Consider the following 15399-nt stretch of genomic DNA (forward strand, 5'->3'; position numbering starts at 1 on the left):
ATGATGGGCTGAGGAAGCAGACTGAATCAGGTGATGAACTGAAGGTGCAGAGGCTCTTGCAGCATAAAGAAAACACACAAAATCCACCAGGAATGCACTGCAGAAAGTTTGCTACTCTTGTCAGACCTGGAAAAGTGAGAAGGCCCAGTACTATGCAATAGAAGTGAACCTTGTGCAGATGAATAATCTTTTTTTCCCTCACAACTCTGTCCATTCTGCTGTGCTTACATGAATCTGTGCTGATACTGAAACATCACCATGAGGATTTCCATGGATACAACTCAAAGAAGCTGTGGCTGCCTCAAGTGTTCAAGGCCAGGTTGGATGGGGCTCAGAGCTACTTGGTTTAGTGGAAGGTGCTCCTGCCCATGGCAGGGGTTTGGAACAAGATGGGCTTTAAGGTCCCTTTCAACCCACACTATTCTGTCATTCTGTATTTGGGTTAAGGACAGCACTGGAGATTGCTGACCATGAAGCACTTCCAGCAGTCATGTTTGATCCATGTCAAACTCTGCATACACAATTACAGGCCCATCAGAGTTGGGCAAGCCACCATTAACTTACCCAGTGGGTATTTCGCAGTCCCTGATGACAGACACTCCAGGCATGCTTCTTCTGAACTCCAGTTCTTGCTGTGACAGCACACAGACCCTTTGGAAATGACTCCTGACTGCACAGACCTCCCGCTCCTGTGGGGCTCAAAGCTGGCCCTGTGGCTTTTCTAGATCCATGGCAATGTAAAGGTTCCACTCTTGCCTTGTCCCAGCAGGCACATGTGCTCTGCCACCCATAGCATGTCCTGCACTGTGGCTGGCAATCTATTTTTCCAGCATGTGGGAGGCCCATGCCTCCTTGCCATCTACCACCATTGCTTTCTTGTTGCTTCTGAAGCAACAAGAAAAAAAAAAACCTGAAAAATAACTCTGAGTAAATTTAATGAAGCAGGAAACTCTCTGAGTAAATTTATTTCCCAAATAATCTGCTTACTGCTCTATCACTCTTGCTGTGTGTGACAGACACCCATGTTATCCCTCCTGCACTTCTGAATCCGTTCATTTTTTCCTGTTTTGGCTCTAATGAGAGGACTGCCCAGTTTCCACAAGGACAGGCAGGAAGTGGGAAATGGGGGCGGGGGGAATCTAGAAAGGATTTTTAGATCATAAGGTATAGCAACAAATAGGAGTTCTTAAGAAAATATTAATTCTACCCGACTGGGCAAAAGCTTAGATGAGTCTAATGAATGACAAATAAAATCCCTGTCTGTCCCTGTCTGCAGGGAGGGCTCTGAGCAGGGACCAGCAATGGGACAAGAGGCAAAGGCAGACACTGATGCACAGGAAGTTTCACCGGAACATGAGGAAGAACTTTCTGTGCACTGAGCAAGCACTGAAGAGGCTGCCCAGAGAGGGGATGGACTCTCCCTCACTGCAGATATTGCAGAACCATCTGGGTACAATCCTGTGCCATGTGCTCTGGGATGACCCTGCCTGAGCAGGGAGGTGGGACCAGCTGAGCCACTGGGGGCCCTTCAAACGTGACCTGTACTGTGATTTGTGTGTGAAAACTTCCTTTTTCTAAGCAAGTGAATGTCCCCTGAAGCTAGCTAGCACTAGATTAAACTGTGTGAAAAGTGATCACAGCACCTTTTCTCCCAGTCTGTATTCTGACATCTTTAACCACAGCAGAAAAATAAGCCAACACTGTTACTTTGCAACATGATCTATTTATGCAATGAAAAATCATTGCTATTTTTTTATCTGTAGCAGATCTAATAAAATAGAATCTTCTTCAGTAAATTAAACTGGCTGCTAAATAAATTTGAATTACCAAGTAAACTTGAATTACTCTTCCTGCCTATGTACTTCAAAAAACAGCCACATATTTTGTGTATCTGTCCCTCTACCTCCAACCAGCTGTACTAATTCCCTCAGATAGCTCAGGCAGCTCTGGAGGATTTAGGAAGTTACAACATCCTAGCTCACTGCAAAGGCTGTTCACATCTGTCTCTTGATTGCTTGGCAGGGCACCATTATTGACTGCAAGGTCTCCTCTGCACTGAAGGCTTCATGGTGGTGCTCCCACCTGGACCCAGGAGGTGTTCCATGACACACTGGCACTGGCACTAAGGGATCCATGTCTCAGGAATGAGGAATAGAAACAGCTGCTGGATAGGGAGAAAGTGGGAGAAACAGCTGCTGGCATAAAGTGCCACAGCCTCAGGGAGCTGCCATGAAAACTGTCAACTCAAGGGCAGAATCTGATGCATTGCAATGAAGCTAATAATAAAAATACAGAGGCCTGCATTGTTTCAGCCCCTAAAAAATGGCCTTGGTCAAGGCAAAGAGAATTTTGCAGGTTGCCTTTCATGTTTACAGAGTACACTGCATGATCATTGTGCACAGAAGAAAAATTCCTGAAATATTTCCTATGGCTCAGTACCTCTAGATAAAAGTCTGCAGAGCTCCTGTACTGTACTGGGCCAGACCCTTAGCTGGGAAAATTGGCAAAACACTGCTGTGTGAGGGGAAAGTGGGAGATTTGTAACAGCTGAAGAGCTGCACAATAATTTCCTGAAGTAAGAAATTATGCCTGTTTCTATGGGAAGCAGTAATTTACATAATAGCTACACACATGCATAGATGCCAATGCCAACAGTGACATCTTTCACGTGTAACATGTACACCACATGAGTCACAGAGCTCTCTCTGGAAGACTGTGTAATGTTGAAATCAGCAGGACAAAAATAGGAATGCATTACCTCCAAAATGAGATGCCTTCCTCCCACCTCTTCCCTCTCTGTGTTTCATCAGGATTCACTGTACCAGCCAGGATTAACCCCCTTAGCCAGGAGCTCTACCTTGGCTTGAGTCTGACAGTCATTTTAAGTCTCCTGCCTGAACTTTTGTGTAGCCTGACAGATGCTGAGTGTCCCACCTCCTTTCCTGAGTGTTCCTTAGTTTCTGACATAACATCAGCACTTCTGCAATGGAGGGACTTCTGATCATGGTGGCCATCCCTTTTTCTGGCTTCTGTGTCGAAGAAGACTTGGTTTAGCTTCTCCAGATACTTATCCAGCCCTTCTTGAATATACTCCAGGTGTTTGCCAACATTACTGGGGGAAGAAGAAGTGGATGGCAGGGACAGTTTGCTTTTCCTCTCTTTCCTGGCTTCTTCCACACCTGGGTTTTGTTTCATTAGAAGAAGCATGATGATAATGGGAGATACACAACCCAGACTTCTTCCATTATAGAGGTGACATATCAGGAGCTGCTCATGCCTGCTGATGTACTCACAGGGAAGAAGCCAAATGGACCAAACACTGCCAGTGGTCAGAACTCCCCAGCTGCCAGCATGCACAGGAGGACTGGTGTCAGCAATCAAACCACTGGGGATGCCACAGCTGGATTTTCTAAAGCAACATGTCTTACAAACCTTCCACAGTTCTAAAGATTAAAGCAGCAGAAACAGTGAGGAGCATAAAAATTTTAGGCAGCTTTCTAAAGATTTTAGAAAAATACAAGATCATCTGGCACAGTTCTCTATGGTCTTAAAACAGCATCTCTCCTCTTTTTTTTGTTATGGAGCTGTAAGTTAATTGATCTTTAATTCTCCTTCTGTTAGAATTTTCCAGTTTCCTGAAGTGGTAAGTTCTTCCTCTTTCTAATTCAAAGAAAAGCTAGGATTTCCCTCCCCAAATGAAGATAGTGTGTTATCCTTTAGGAGCGATTGGATGCTATGTCCACAGCCTCAGCATCTAGAAAATTGAAGTGAGACAAGGTAGCATCAGTCACCTGAAACACAGGATCAGATCAGCAGGACCAATGTTGGCTTCTTTCTGGTCTTGGGATCCCTCCTGGGATTCTGTAAATAATTCCAGCAGAACTCTGTAGAGATCCCTTGGAGATTCTTTGTGGGCTGTTCCTTGGTGACTCTGCCCCCTGGTTACTCAGAGATGGGCAGCCCAAGGACCAATAAATGCATTTCTACTGACCAAGCTCAGGAGAAGGGGTTGGACAAATGTCTGATTAGTGCCCAGTGCCCAGGGTAGCAGCTAAAGTGCCAGCAGGGACAGGGCCAGCCTGTGGGGGCGGGCAGGCCATGCCCTGAAGGCCGGGTCTGCCTGGAATGGAATTGTATTTCCTAAGCTTTCCTTGGGGGATCTGTTTACACAGGAGGGTGCAGAGCCTAAAAGGAGCAGAGATCACACCCAGATTTCTGCTGCCTCTGTGTTCATTTTTGGTCTCACCCTGCCACAGAAATAACCCTAAAATTCTTCACTTTGTTCCCAAAAGTGAACCAATTCCCCAGTTTTGATGCAGTGAATGGTCTGAGACAAGTTACAGTGTCTCTGTAACCCTCTATTCTCTTTAGAAGCTGATCCCCAGCTTTTAGCTCTCCAAGACTGATGCTGTGAAGTAAGTTTTGCTCTAGAAGCCCTGTGGAACTTCCCATCCCCTTTTGCCTTGTCTTTAATTCATTCCTGAGCCCACAGCTGTCCTGGATACTTCTGTGAGCAGTTTGTTGCCTACAAGCCTGGGCCTGGCACTGCTGCTCTACATTTAGGTGGCCAGTCAGCAGAGAGATAGAGCATTCCCAGTCCAGTCACCCTGGTGGCACCAAACTCAAAAGTCATGCACAAAGCTGAGGAGAGGATGCAGAAACAGGCAGGTCAGAACTGAGATCAACTTTTTATCAAAACTGAGATACATTCCTTAAAGCAAGAACAGTGGGCCAGAGATGTCCAGGTAGATCAGAATATCTCCCTTCTCCCTCACTGCTATACATCATTAATGCCTTGGGGCATAGACCAAACCTCCAGCCACAGGAACTACAGTTACCAGTAGAGCAAAGCCCTGATCCAAACCTGACACTGCTCTAATAAGGGACATCGCTGAAACCACAAAGAGCACTGAAATCCTAAAGACAGAAACGCTAAAAAGGGGAAAACACAGCATTTAAAAAACATCATTAAGACTGCACTGTGGCCTCTCTAAAAGGGGAAAGGATGGATGGAGCAGCCATGGAATTTCCTAACTTCTAATATAATTGCTCGTTTCCTTTCAAACAAATACAATACAGCAAAGCTTAAAAGTGAAGTACAGACCACTGTAGTTTCAGACACCTTTTCAAGATACAATCACTAATGAAGTGACTTGAGCACATCTGTCAAAAACTCAGGAGGCATCACCCTGACTATAAAATCAGGGAGCAGACAGAAAAAGGTAAAATGCTTTGCCAAGATCCATGGCTGACTTGTGGAACCGAGCCGACACGACACTCAGGAACACCATGTATCACACTGATACATCACACAGACAGAAGTCCTCCAGTAAGGAAGGAACAGAAAAGGGAAAAGGAGCTGGTTTCACAGGTCAGCATTATTCAGACCTCTGGAAAACCAAAGGTGGTGTTCTCATATTAGAATGGAGTTTTCTCTGACCCCTTTGAAGATAACTGCTGGATCGGGTTACACCAAATGTCCACCTCACTGGTATCTTTAGTACAATTGTGAATGCCTAATGAACATGAGTAATTATGTAAGAATGCTTTCCAGAATACTTCTGCAGCAAGGGTTTTATAATATTTCAGCAGCTCTAGCTTTACCTGAGACATAACAAGGAGAAAAGTAACTATTTCCCAGACATCTCCTGCATAATCAGCCAGGGAAGCAAACAGCTGTAGCTCCAAGGTCATGTAGATGATGCTCTTGAATCTCAGTAAACAGCATGAAAACATGAAAAGCAAGACAAGGACATAGCTTTTTATATTAAATGTAAAATCCTGGAAATAAAAAAAAAAAATTGTCTAAGATGGTTCTATAATTCAAAGTAACAGCTGTGCTCCTTGGCAAATAAAGTGTGCCAATCTCGATTTCCAGTTTTCATCTATTGACTTACAAGAGACAAATTAATTTGTCCATGTTTCTCTTCATCATGTATATTACCTGTTTCTCCCCACCATATGTTACCCAGGTTCAGTTTCTTCTTATGCCCAGACAGAAATTCTTTAAAATATTCTTTTTAAATATTTACAATTTAAAGAAATAAAAAATTATTGTAGATGCAACTGCCTGCCATCAGAGCTTAGTAATAAAATTTAGTTTTTAGAGCCACAATCAGGTTTTTAGTCTTTCATAGCCAATGTTTTTCACCATCTCTCAGCATTCCCTGGAATCTGGCTGCACTCCCCATTTCCCACTTTTCACACAGGCTGACTGGACTATAAAAGGCAGGAAAGCACTGCTGCCTAGGGACACCTGATACCATGTAGCCTTTCACAGCATTTCTCTCCCTTCAGCATTTTATATGCCTGGTGGGAAGATCTTCTGCATGAACTTAAGCAAAGGGTTCAGTGACCCAAGCCTTACTGAGTGGAAACACACATTCAAAAAGCCAAAATTTAATACAAATCAAATGGAAGAGAGTCTTCAGGCTGTGACAGTTTATTTTATCACCACCCAAGGCTGGCATGCAGCTAATCTTCCTTCTGAGGCACTAGTGGTTGTAACTGAGCTACTAATAAAGTAAACTTTATTTAAGAGTTGATTGTACATCCTTCCTAGCTGTCCAGAACCTGGCTTCAGCAACAAAAAATTTCCCAGTTTTAATGGAAACAACTGCCCTTACATCTCTGGGCTGGATTAAATCATGATGTGCAGTTTTATTCTAGGTCTGTACCTGTCAATGAAAGAGATGAATGAGCAAAAATGGGTCTCACTTTCCCCCAAAGACCCCGAGCTCGTGCTCCTCCATGTCAGGGATGACACACTGCTGCTATTTGCTGGATGCCAGAAGCTGCATTCACACAGACTTGGGGAGTGGAAGCACTCAGCTATTCACTGCTCTGGATCTTGATTCCAAACCATTCCCTGCTGTATGCATTGCCACCTTGGCTGCTAGAAAGGCTCTGCTCTATTTAAAAGCAACGGGAGAAAGGGAAAAATCTCATGGTATAGAAGACAGATTCTACAGTTGATGTCAATTCTACAGAAAAGAAAGCAGATCCTTCCACACTGCTGAGCCCTTCAAAGGTGCCTTTCTCCAGTGTGAGCACAGAGGAGCACTTATGTAGGCTGAGTTTTGGGGTCATATGCATAGTAGGCAGATCTGATTTAAACTTCCAGATAAGGCACCCTGGAAGAAGATCCGGAGATTCACACATGACATTTCCTACTGCACAGCACCTTTCCACCATTCTTCAGTTTACAGGAGATCTGGCACAGTTTTAGTCAAAGTGACTTTTCTAGAAGAAATTAAAGTGAAATTCTTGGGGAGCTGTGAAATTGAATAAGCCTGTGTTAAGTGTCCTGTGTGACTCTGAAGAGGATTCTGCTGAACCTTGGCTCTTCCTGCAAGCTCCCAAGCACTTCCGGATGAACTGGCCATTCTTGTGGCTGCTTCCCTTCAACTCCACGATCCTGGCAGATTTTGCAGCTTAAAGAGGGGAGAAAAAATAAGAGACATTCAGTCATCTCATATAGTGAGGCCTCAGTCTGCAAAGCATAGGGCAGGATTGAAGCCCTTTCTTCTCCTTCTCAGCATGCAAAGTTCTCCTACCTGTTTCCATAAGCTTCAGCTCTCTGCACAGCTCCTCCTGCATCTTCTTCCTGTAGTCTCCAAACATGGCTCTCATGAGCTGACGCTTCTTCACCAGGGGAGCCTTGTCACTGCGCAGGGTCCTGATGGCCCTGAGAGCCTCCTCAGCTGCACCAAAGGAGAAACAACACACACGTTAGGGCTCCCTGCAGGCTCTGCCCCTGCCTTCCTGCCAATGCTGCCCCCAGGAGAGAACTCTTCTTTACTTCAACACTTACCCTGCTTTGGAGTGGGTTTCTGTGTCTTCAAGCCGAGTTCCAGCTGGTTCACACACCAGTCCACCTCTTTCCACAGCTGCTCATCTGACTGCTATCAACATGAGGCACATGAGCAAGAGGAGGTAAATCACCCAAAAATTACAGCAGCAGTTGCTACACAGGATGAAAGGGAACTCCATAAAGTCAGGACTAGTTGAAATATTATGTTCTGGCAATCACTTAATAGACTTCGTGACATTTTCCCTCTAGTGTTTTTCATCAGATAAACTAAAAGCACTGTGCAAATGTTTAGTTGCAACTCACTGTCTCTATCAGATGGATTTAATGTGTGGCTACTGCTCAGAAGGTGCTGTTTTCTGGAAAGCTATTCAGCTTTCAAAGAAACTTACAGCTGGGATAAATAAACATTAACAACAAAAAGCCCCTATCCTCAAACCTGCACAAAGTTTAAAAAAGCAAACAATGGGCAAAATCAGAAGCTGAGTCTTTCTTCTCAGCTCCTCTGTGCTTGCTCAGCCAGAAATGCATGAGGGACAAGGAAAATGAAGCCCATGGAGATGAAGGAAGCCAAGCGCCATTGAGCAAAGCTAACTCAGCAGTGGGACAGGGAAACAGGGCTGCACCCTGGGACTGAAGCAATTCTTAACTGTTATGTACATGTAAATACAAATGCCCTAACACTGTCTCCTTTTACCTACAACAGCCTCCTTCCAAAGGACTGGAAGGGCTTTACCTGACCTTCAACTCTTCCTATGTCTCTGGTGCTCAGCAGTGTTTATCGGTAGGACTGCAGGTGAAGCAGACTTTTGGATGAAATGTTCCAGAGGCAAATGAACACTCAGTGCAATTTCCTTGTAAAATAATAAGAAGAGGAAGGTTTTGTGCAATCTTGTGTTATAGTATGGATGAGCTGGCACTGTTTGTTAGTAAAACTTACACCAGTGCTGAAAAGTGAAATAAAATTAAGACCTTGACCGCAGCAGAATAGAAGACCTCAGGGTGTGCCTTAATGTTGTGTTTACACATAACCTGCAATTTCAGTTGATTTCTGGCCCATGCCCTACAGAGGAACCTTCTCAGAAGCACCCTTGAGCTCTACCACAGCTCCTTGGCTACACCAGGTGGCAGCTCTGTGCCTTGGCTTTGCTCCTTGTGCTACGAAAGCAATTCATCCTGCAATACACACACGAGCTACAGGGCCTGGCTCAGCACCCACAAGGCACCAGCTTGGCACAAACTAAAGACAGCTACCTCCATTTCCTGGTTTTATTTTCTTAAGAAAACATGGCATCCAGCTCCCCAGGATTAGCTGTCACAAGCCTAACCATGAAATCTTTCAGCACAAATCTGAAGGACCATTAACTTCCTTTGCTCTGGTCAGGTTCCTCAGCTGTGTAGCAGAGAAAGCAAACAGCTGCTGGAACATGTAAGCAGCAAATGTGGTCCTTCAGCTTCCATCTCAGGGCAGTATGCTAATTGTTCATCTGTGCAAAGAGATAAAGTGGCTCTCTAGCTCGAGGGTTTATAAATAATGGGATTCCATCAGCATTTAATTACCTGAGAGGTCTTCTCATCCTGATGGGAAGTATCTGTAATTTTACAGCTGCTAGGTTCCACCTTTGCCTTCCTGCTGGCCTCAGTTTCTTCTGTTTTGTTTTTACTGACAGGTGCTTTTTGCTTCTTCTTTTTTTTCTTCTTGGCAGCTCCACCTCCTGTTGATTTCTCTGTCATTGCCTCATCTGCAGGGGCTGTCTCTGTTTGGGGCATCTTTGATGTGACATGGCTTCTATCCTCTTTGGGTGCATTCCCTGTCACTTGAGTCACCTCAGGCTCCTGCAAGGCTGCAGCCTGTGGCAGACCTGCTGATTCAGCAGGCAGTGAAGAATCTGCTGTGTCCTCTGTATGTTGGCTCCCTGGAAGTAACTGAAGATGAGGACAGTCTTCATCTGGGATGGCAAAGTTGAAAGCAAACCTGGGTTCTTGTCCAGAGGCAGCAAACCTCAAGGGGCCATTCCAGTTCTCCTGCTTGGTGGCTCTGACATTGTTTTGTACCTGCTCAGCACCACTGTCACCCGGGTCAGCTTCTGGGTCGGTCTTGGAAAGTGGAAAATCAAATTGGAAGCTGCTGCCAGGTGATGTGAACAACTCAGGTTTTGCCTCAGGGGTTGGCTCAGACTGTTTCACACCATCTGCAGTCTGCCCCTTGCTTGGCTGTACTTCCACATCATCAGGGGTCATGCCTACAAAAGATAAAGAATATTGTTTCAATACTGGTGTTCCCAGTGAACCAATTTCCTACCATGGAGGTGCCACTGCAGCTTCCACTCTAAGGCACTGCCAGAGAGGTGACTCAATTAATGCTGCACCCTAAGAAATCTACAGAAAAGAACCAAATCTCACCATCCCCCGAGAGACAGCTGAAGCTCACCTTTCTCAATGCTCTTCTGACCCTCATCCATCTTGAGATGACAATCCCCAAACTCATTGCTCATCACTTGTTGCTTCTCTGTGAGAGGAGTTGCAGGGGAGTGCAGGACCTTGAAAATGTGCTGGGTCTCCTCTGCTGCACTCAGAAAACACCAAGAGAGACAAGAAGCAGTTTACAGTGGGCCTTAAAATCCACACAGTGGGATGCTGATGAGTGACTCTTCTCTTAATGTGCTCTGTGTTCACATCACCTCTAACTAATCCATAACTAGCATTCAATTGAAAGGGAACTCCAAGTGCTTCCAGAAGCTCAAATACTGTGAGATGTTCCTACAGAGAGGGAAAAAAATCTTAACTTATTACTGACAGTCGGACTCTTACACTGCAGTAAGTGCACTGCTAATGGCACAGAAGCTACAGAGGGCTTAGCAATCTTTCCTTCAAGAGAAGACAAATTCCAGAACCTAACTCAGTGTCTCTTCTCTGGAAAACTGGAAAAAATCTAAACAGAAGGCATACCCTGAAAAGCAGGACTCTTGCTCTTGCTTACAGACCAGCCTGAACACAAGAATCCAAAGCTTTTGTGTTAGAACAAATTCTCTAAAAAGAGTTGTTCTGTGACAGTGGTACCCAAGACCTCAACTTGGAAGCACTAAATATAGTCTTGCAGTGTTTGTCCCACTTATTTTAAGCCACTGAACAACTTGAGAGTGGTACTGCAGAATGGGAACATCCCACCTCTCCCAGCTGCAGCACCTGACCATCCTCTCAGGAAAGAACCTTCCCCTAATCCAGCCTAAAAATCACCCCCTAACACAGCTCCAGCCCTTGCCTGGGCCCTGTCCCTGGTCACAGAGCAGAGATCGGAGCTGCCCCTCAGGAGGAGCTGCAGCCCCAGTGAGCTCTGTGCTCCATCTCCTCTCCGCCAGCTGAACAGGCCAAGTGCCCTCAGCTGCTCCTCCTCTGGCTTCCCCTGGAGACCCTTCCCCACCTCACATCCCTCTCCTTGGACACTCCAACAGTCACAGACCCTTCTGATACTGTGGTGCCCAAAGTGCCCCCAGCCCTGGAGGTGAGGCTGCCCCAGGGCAGGGCAGGATGGGACAATCCCCTCCCTGTCTCAGGCAATGCCGTGGTGGGACAGAAGTGAGATGTACCTTCACAGCACCTGGTGTCAGGGTCCTGACTACAGCAACTCCTGTTTCAAGGGGTTTGGCTAGCTGCAATCCAGGCCAGTTACACAACAAGAGCTACAGAAAGCTCCAGGGAGCTGCTTCCCTCCTTCACCTGGGAGTTACTCTAAGCTGAGTACCTCATGCATACAGTGCTACAGCCAAACAACTCATTGATTCTGACCCTGAATTCCTGGCTAGATGCTGGATCAGCCTCCTCACCAGACTTCTCCAGCAACTGGGACTCCAGGCAGAGCCTGGGTACCATCAGCAGCACTGCTCAGCTCTCTTGGCTCACACACTGTGCAAAAGGGCTCTTTTCTGACCAGGGCACTGCTTCTGCTGTCTCCTTCCTGTGCTCAGCTCCTGCTTCCCCTCCAGGAGCTGCCTTCCCTGCTGCTGGGCACTGGGGACCAGTACAGGACACATTTCTAACAAAATGGTCAGATCACAGAATAGCTTGGGCAGAAACTTCACAGTTCATCCACTCCTGCCATGTCCAGGACACCTTCCACTATCCCAGGTTGCTCCAAGCCCTGCCCAGCCTGGCCTTGGGCACTGCCAGGGATCCAGGGGCAGCCACAGCTGCTCTGGGCACCCTGTGCCAGGGCCTGCCCACCCTGCCAGGGAACAATTCCTTCCTAGTATCTGATCTAAGCATTATCTCTGGCAGTGGAAGCCATTCCCCCTTGTCCTGTCCCTCTTTCCCTTGTCCCAAGTTCCTCTCCAGCTCTCCTGGAACCCCTTGAGGCACTGGAAGGGGCTCTGAAGTCTCCCCAGAGCTTTCTCTTCTCCAGGATAAACAATCACAACCCTCTCCCACAAGTCTTAATTCTTCCTGATGCTCAAGCACAAGGTGTAGGCACCTGTCAGTCACTGCTCCATCCTCAGGTGGACCAGCAAACCCTCACCTGAGCATCTTACACAGGGTTCACAGTGCTCTGCCAAGGTCAGGTACTGACCAGCAGCAGGACATGTGTCTGCAGCTCTACAAGATCAAACTATGACCTTATAGAATTTTATCTTCCGTGTAATTTTTCCCTGGAACAAGCTTCACAAAAATAAACCTACTGGTGTTTGAGGGCCAGCCATGCTGGCACAGTATTTCCTTAAGATGAAAAACAAAGGCAGAGCTGTAGCAGAACCAAACAAGTCATTATATGGGAAAAATAGAACATGACAAAGAATACAGAAAACAGGGAGAACAAACACTAAATGAAAGAAAGATAAAACTGCTTCCAGAAACACAGTCCTTAAAGCCCAATGTTGTCCTGTGTTTAGAACAAATCCCAAATAACAGAAGAACAGGGAATATAAAAGAGAGAAGAAACAGAAAAACATCCATATCTGCTAAATCACACCCAAGGCCAGAATAGGGGGGATGTGCACTGATAAAGAGGAACATACCTAGTTTGGGGTGCAGAGTGAGATGGAGATCTGCCTCCAGTTGTGAAATGCACCACTCCAGCTCCTCCTGAAACACACCTTGGGGAGCCTTGGACATCGTGTGGGGAAGGCAGAACGATTAGAAGCACAAAACTCTCACCTCCAAAACTGAGTTTTCTGAGGCCTCCCTTCTCACAGGAGGTCAGACCTGGCTTTACATTGGAAGTGCGCTGTGTAACAGTTCATTATACCATAAATCAACACAGCACAGGGACACATGTCCTGTGTGGAGAGCACCAAATGAGCCCTCTGCATTACAAAAATTACAGCTCTTACTAGCAAGAAACCCTACTACTCTCGGCAAGCCAGGACTTCCCACACATTTCTTTCTCATCTTTTTGTCCACCTGTCCCTTTTTAAAAGCCCCAAATGGAAGATTTCTCATTTTTTCCTGAAGCTCAGGCAATGGCATAATGTCTCCACAGCAGGAAATTTCCCTTTAGCACAGCTCTGGTAACACACAGAATTTGTCTTTAGCCTAAACACGAGCCCTTGAGGCCCCATGTGCTATCCTTCTACGCTGGCTGCCTCTTGAAAAGCAGGTGGAAGTTAAGGTTTGCAGCCCGCCTGGGACAAAGCACACTAAAACACGGGGAACGAAAAGAATGCTCAGGATAAGGAGACGAGCAGGGATTGCGAAAGGCACCAGAGCTGGAAAGGAGAACCTGCGGGAGCTCGGGCCCGGTGCGGTGAGAGGGGCTGGGCGCGGGCCGGGCCTTACCTGCTCCATGCCGCGCTCCCCGCGCCGCCGCCGGAGGAAGCGGCCCCAGCGCACCGCCCACCTCCGGTCACGGGCCTCGTGTGCGCCCCGGGAGCGGCCCCGCCCGGGCCGGCACCACCAGCTGGAGCTCGGGGCCCGCTCTGGGCCTCTCGGAGCCCCCCGGACGCTCCGCGGATCCTCCCCCGGCCGCGGGCTCAAGGCGGGCGGGTCGGGCCGTGCTCAGCGCTCCGGCCGCTCCCCGCGCTGCCGCCGCCGTTCCGTCCGAGCGCGCCGGGCCTCACGCCCCAGCGCCCACCTTGTTTGTGCCCCCTGCGCCTCCCTCCTGCTCCCCTGAGCCCCACACTGTGCCGGACACACGTGTGCCCACGGAGCGGGCCGCGGGGATCCGGCGGCGCCGCCTTCCCTGCGCCAAATCCCCGCAGGAGCGCCCACACCAGCCCCGGCCCCTCACAGGCCGGCCTGACGGAGGCCGTGCCAGCAAGCACCAGGGCAGGCAAAAAAGGTTAATACACACCTACTGGTACTGTCTATTCCCATTTCTGTTTTAGATTTCCTTTTGATTATTTAATTTTGTAAATAAAAAGTTAGACACCTTGTTTCATAGGCATTTTTCCCTATTGGATTGTTTCCAACAACAGCCAGCTGATCCCCGTGAGGTCAGTACTGTCACTGCACAGGGTGTGTTGTCTCTCAAATGTTCAAACCATGGAGGTTATAATTTTTCTTGACATTGGCAGTTGATGTTAGAAATTCTCCAAGGCTGACAAAGGGCTCTAAAGTGCTGGGGAATCACTTCGAAATGTTGCTGCTAAAGATTATAAAATGGTACTGGAAAAATAGGTACATTTCTGTCAATCCCAACGTGACTTCTGTCTGCCTTACAATCTCCACCCTCACTGAGACTTGGCTGTTGTCTGAGCCATCTCCTCATTACAAAAAACACCTCAGTGGTTTGAGCCTTAACCAAGGTTGTCTTGAGACTTTATCTCGAGGCTTATTCTGTAGGGTTGAAATTAGCCTCGGCCTTCATATACAAGTGTCCCAGCATCAGGAAAAAATCTGACAGTCAAGTACTGGAGAAGATAATGAGCACAAAATAATGAGTTATCATATCCATCTTGAAAGGCCAGAATCGCACTGCAGTTTTCCTCTCCCTCAGTGCCTGAGCTGGACTGAAGGCTTGTGAACCTGTCACCACCAGTCTGGCTGCATCTCCTAAAGCAAAGTTTCCCATCCATAGCCTGAGGAATGAACAAACCCATCAGGCGATGCAAAGGCTCTTCTTGGTATGGCTGGCACAGAGCCTGCAGAACCCATCCAGACAGAGCAAGGAGTGAAAGGAGCAGTTTTATGTGGTAGGACGCTGTTCATATCTCCAGCTCTGTAGACTCAATGCCCATGCAGGGTAAAGGCACAAAGGACCAGCAATGCCTTGGTATTCCTGGGTTTGATCTCTGCCCTGAGGATTCAGCCCCACAAGGACATTGAGCTGAATGACTGAGCGAGCTGTGGCAGCCTTGCTCTGAGGACTCACGACAGAAGGGCTGTCAGGAGATCCAAACATGATCCTCAGCTTCTGCTTACGCAACAGAAACCTTATCAAGGGAAGAGCTGCGAGCTGAGCTGGTGGAAGCTGATGTCTAACAAGTCATGGCTGCCTGGGAGCAAAGCAAACAGCAGGCAGAAGAATTGGAATGGCTTGAGCCTGCCTCAGGTGCAGAGCAGGTTTGTGTGTGCTGTATAAACTGTGCAAAGGCTGGGACAACTCCTCACTGCTGTCAGATGGTGACAGGAGCACCTGTCTGGGGGCAGGACAGCTG

General features: G+C 47.3%; 1 protein-coding gene across 3 annotated transcripts; it reads right to left on the reverse strand.

Annotated features, from left to right (window-relative positions):
- Positions 1–6153: 6153 nt before the first annotated feature.
- CUNH8orf33 (chromosome unknown C8orf33 homolog) lies at positions 6154–14255 on the reverse strand. Of its 3 annotated transcripts, none has more exons than XM_054270960.1 (6): positions 14172–14255; positions 10242–10376; positions 9371–10053; positions 7814–7904; positions 7557–7703; positions 6154–7433 (listed from the first exon to the last, which is right to left on the reverse strand). In XM_054270960.1, exons 1-6 carry the CDS (start codon positions 14185–14187, stop codon positions 7243–7245), a joined length of 1263 nt encoding a protein of 420 aa, XP_054126935.1. In that variant the 5' UTR covers positions 14188–14255; the 3' UTR covers positions 6154–7242. The 3 variants fall into 3 exon arrangements, with proteins under 3 accessions (XP_054126935.1, XP_054126934.1, XP_054126933.1); XM_054270959.1 differs by lacking the exon at positions 14172–14255 and adding an exon at positions 12820–13493 and having other exon boundaries at positions 7814–7901; XM_054270958.1 differs by lacking the exon at positions 14172–14255 and adding an exon at positions 12820–13493.
- Positions 14256–15399: the final 1144 nt, after the last annotated feature.

This window comes from Melozone crissalis, unplaced genomic scaffold (genome assembly GCF_028551555.1).
Source record: "Melozone crissalis strain CALT ecotype California unplaced genomic scaffold, PUWL_Pcris_2 ptg000012l_1, whole genome shotgun sequence".
In the NCBI taxonomy this organism is placed as follows: domain Eukaryota; kingdom Metazoa; phylum Chordata; class Aves; order Passeriformes; family Passerellidae; genus Melozone; species Melozone crissalis.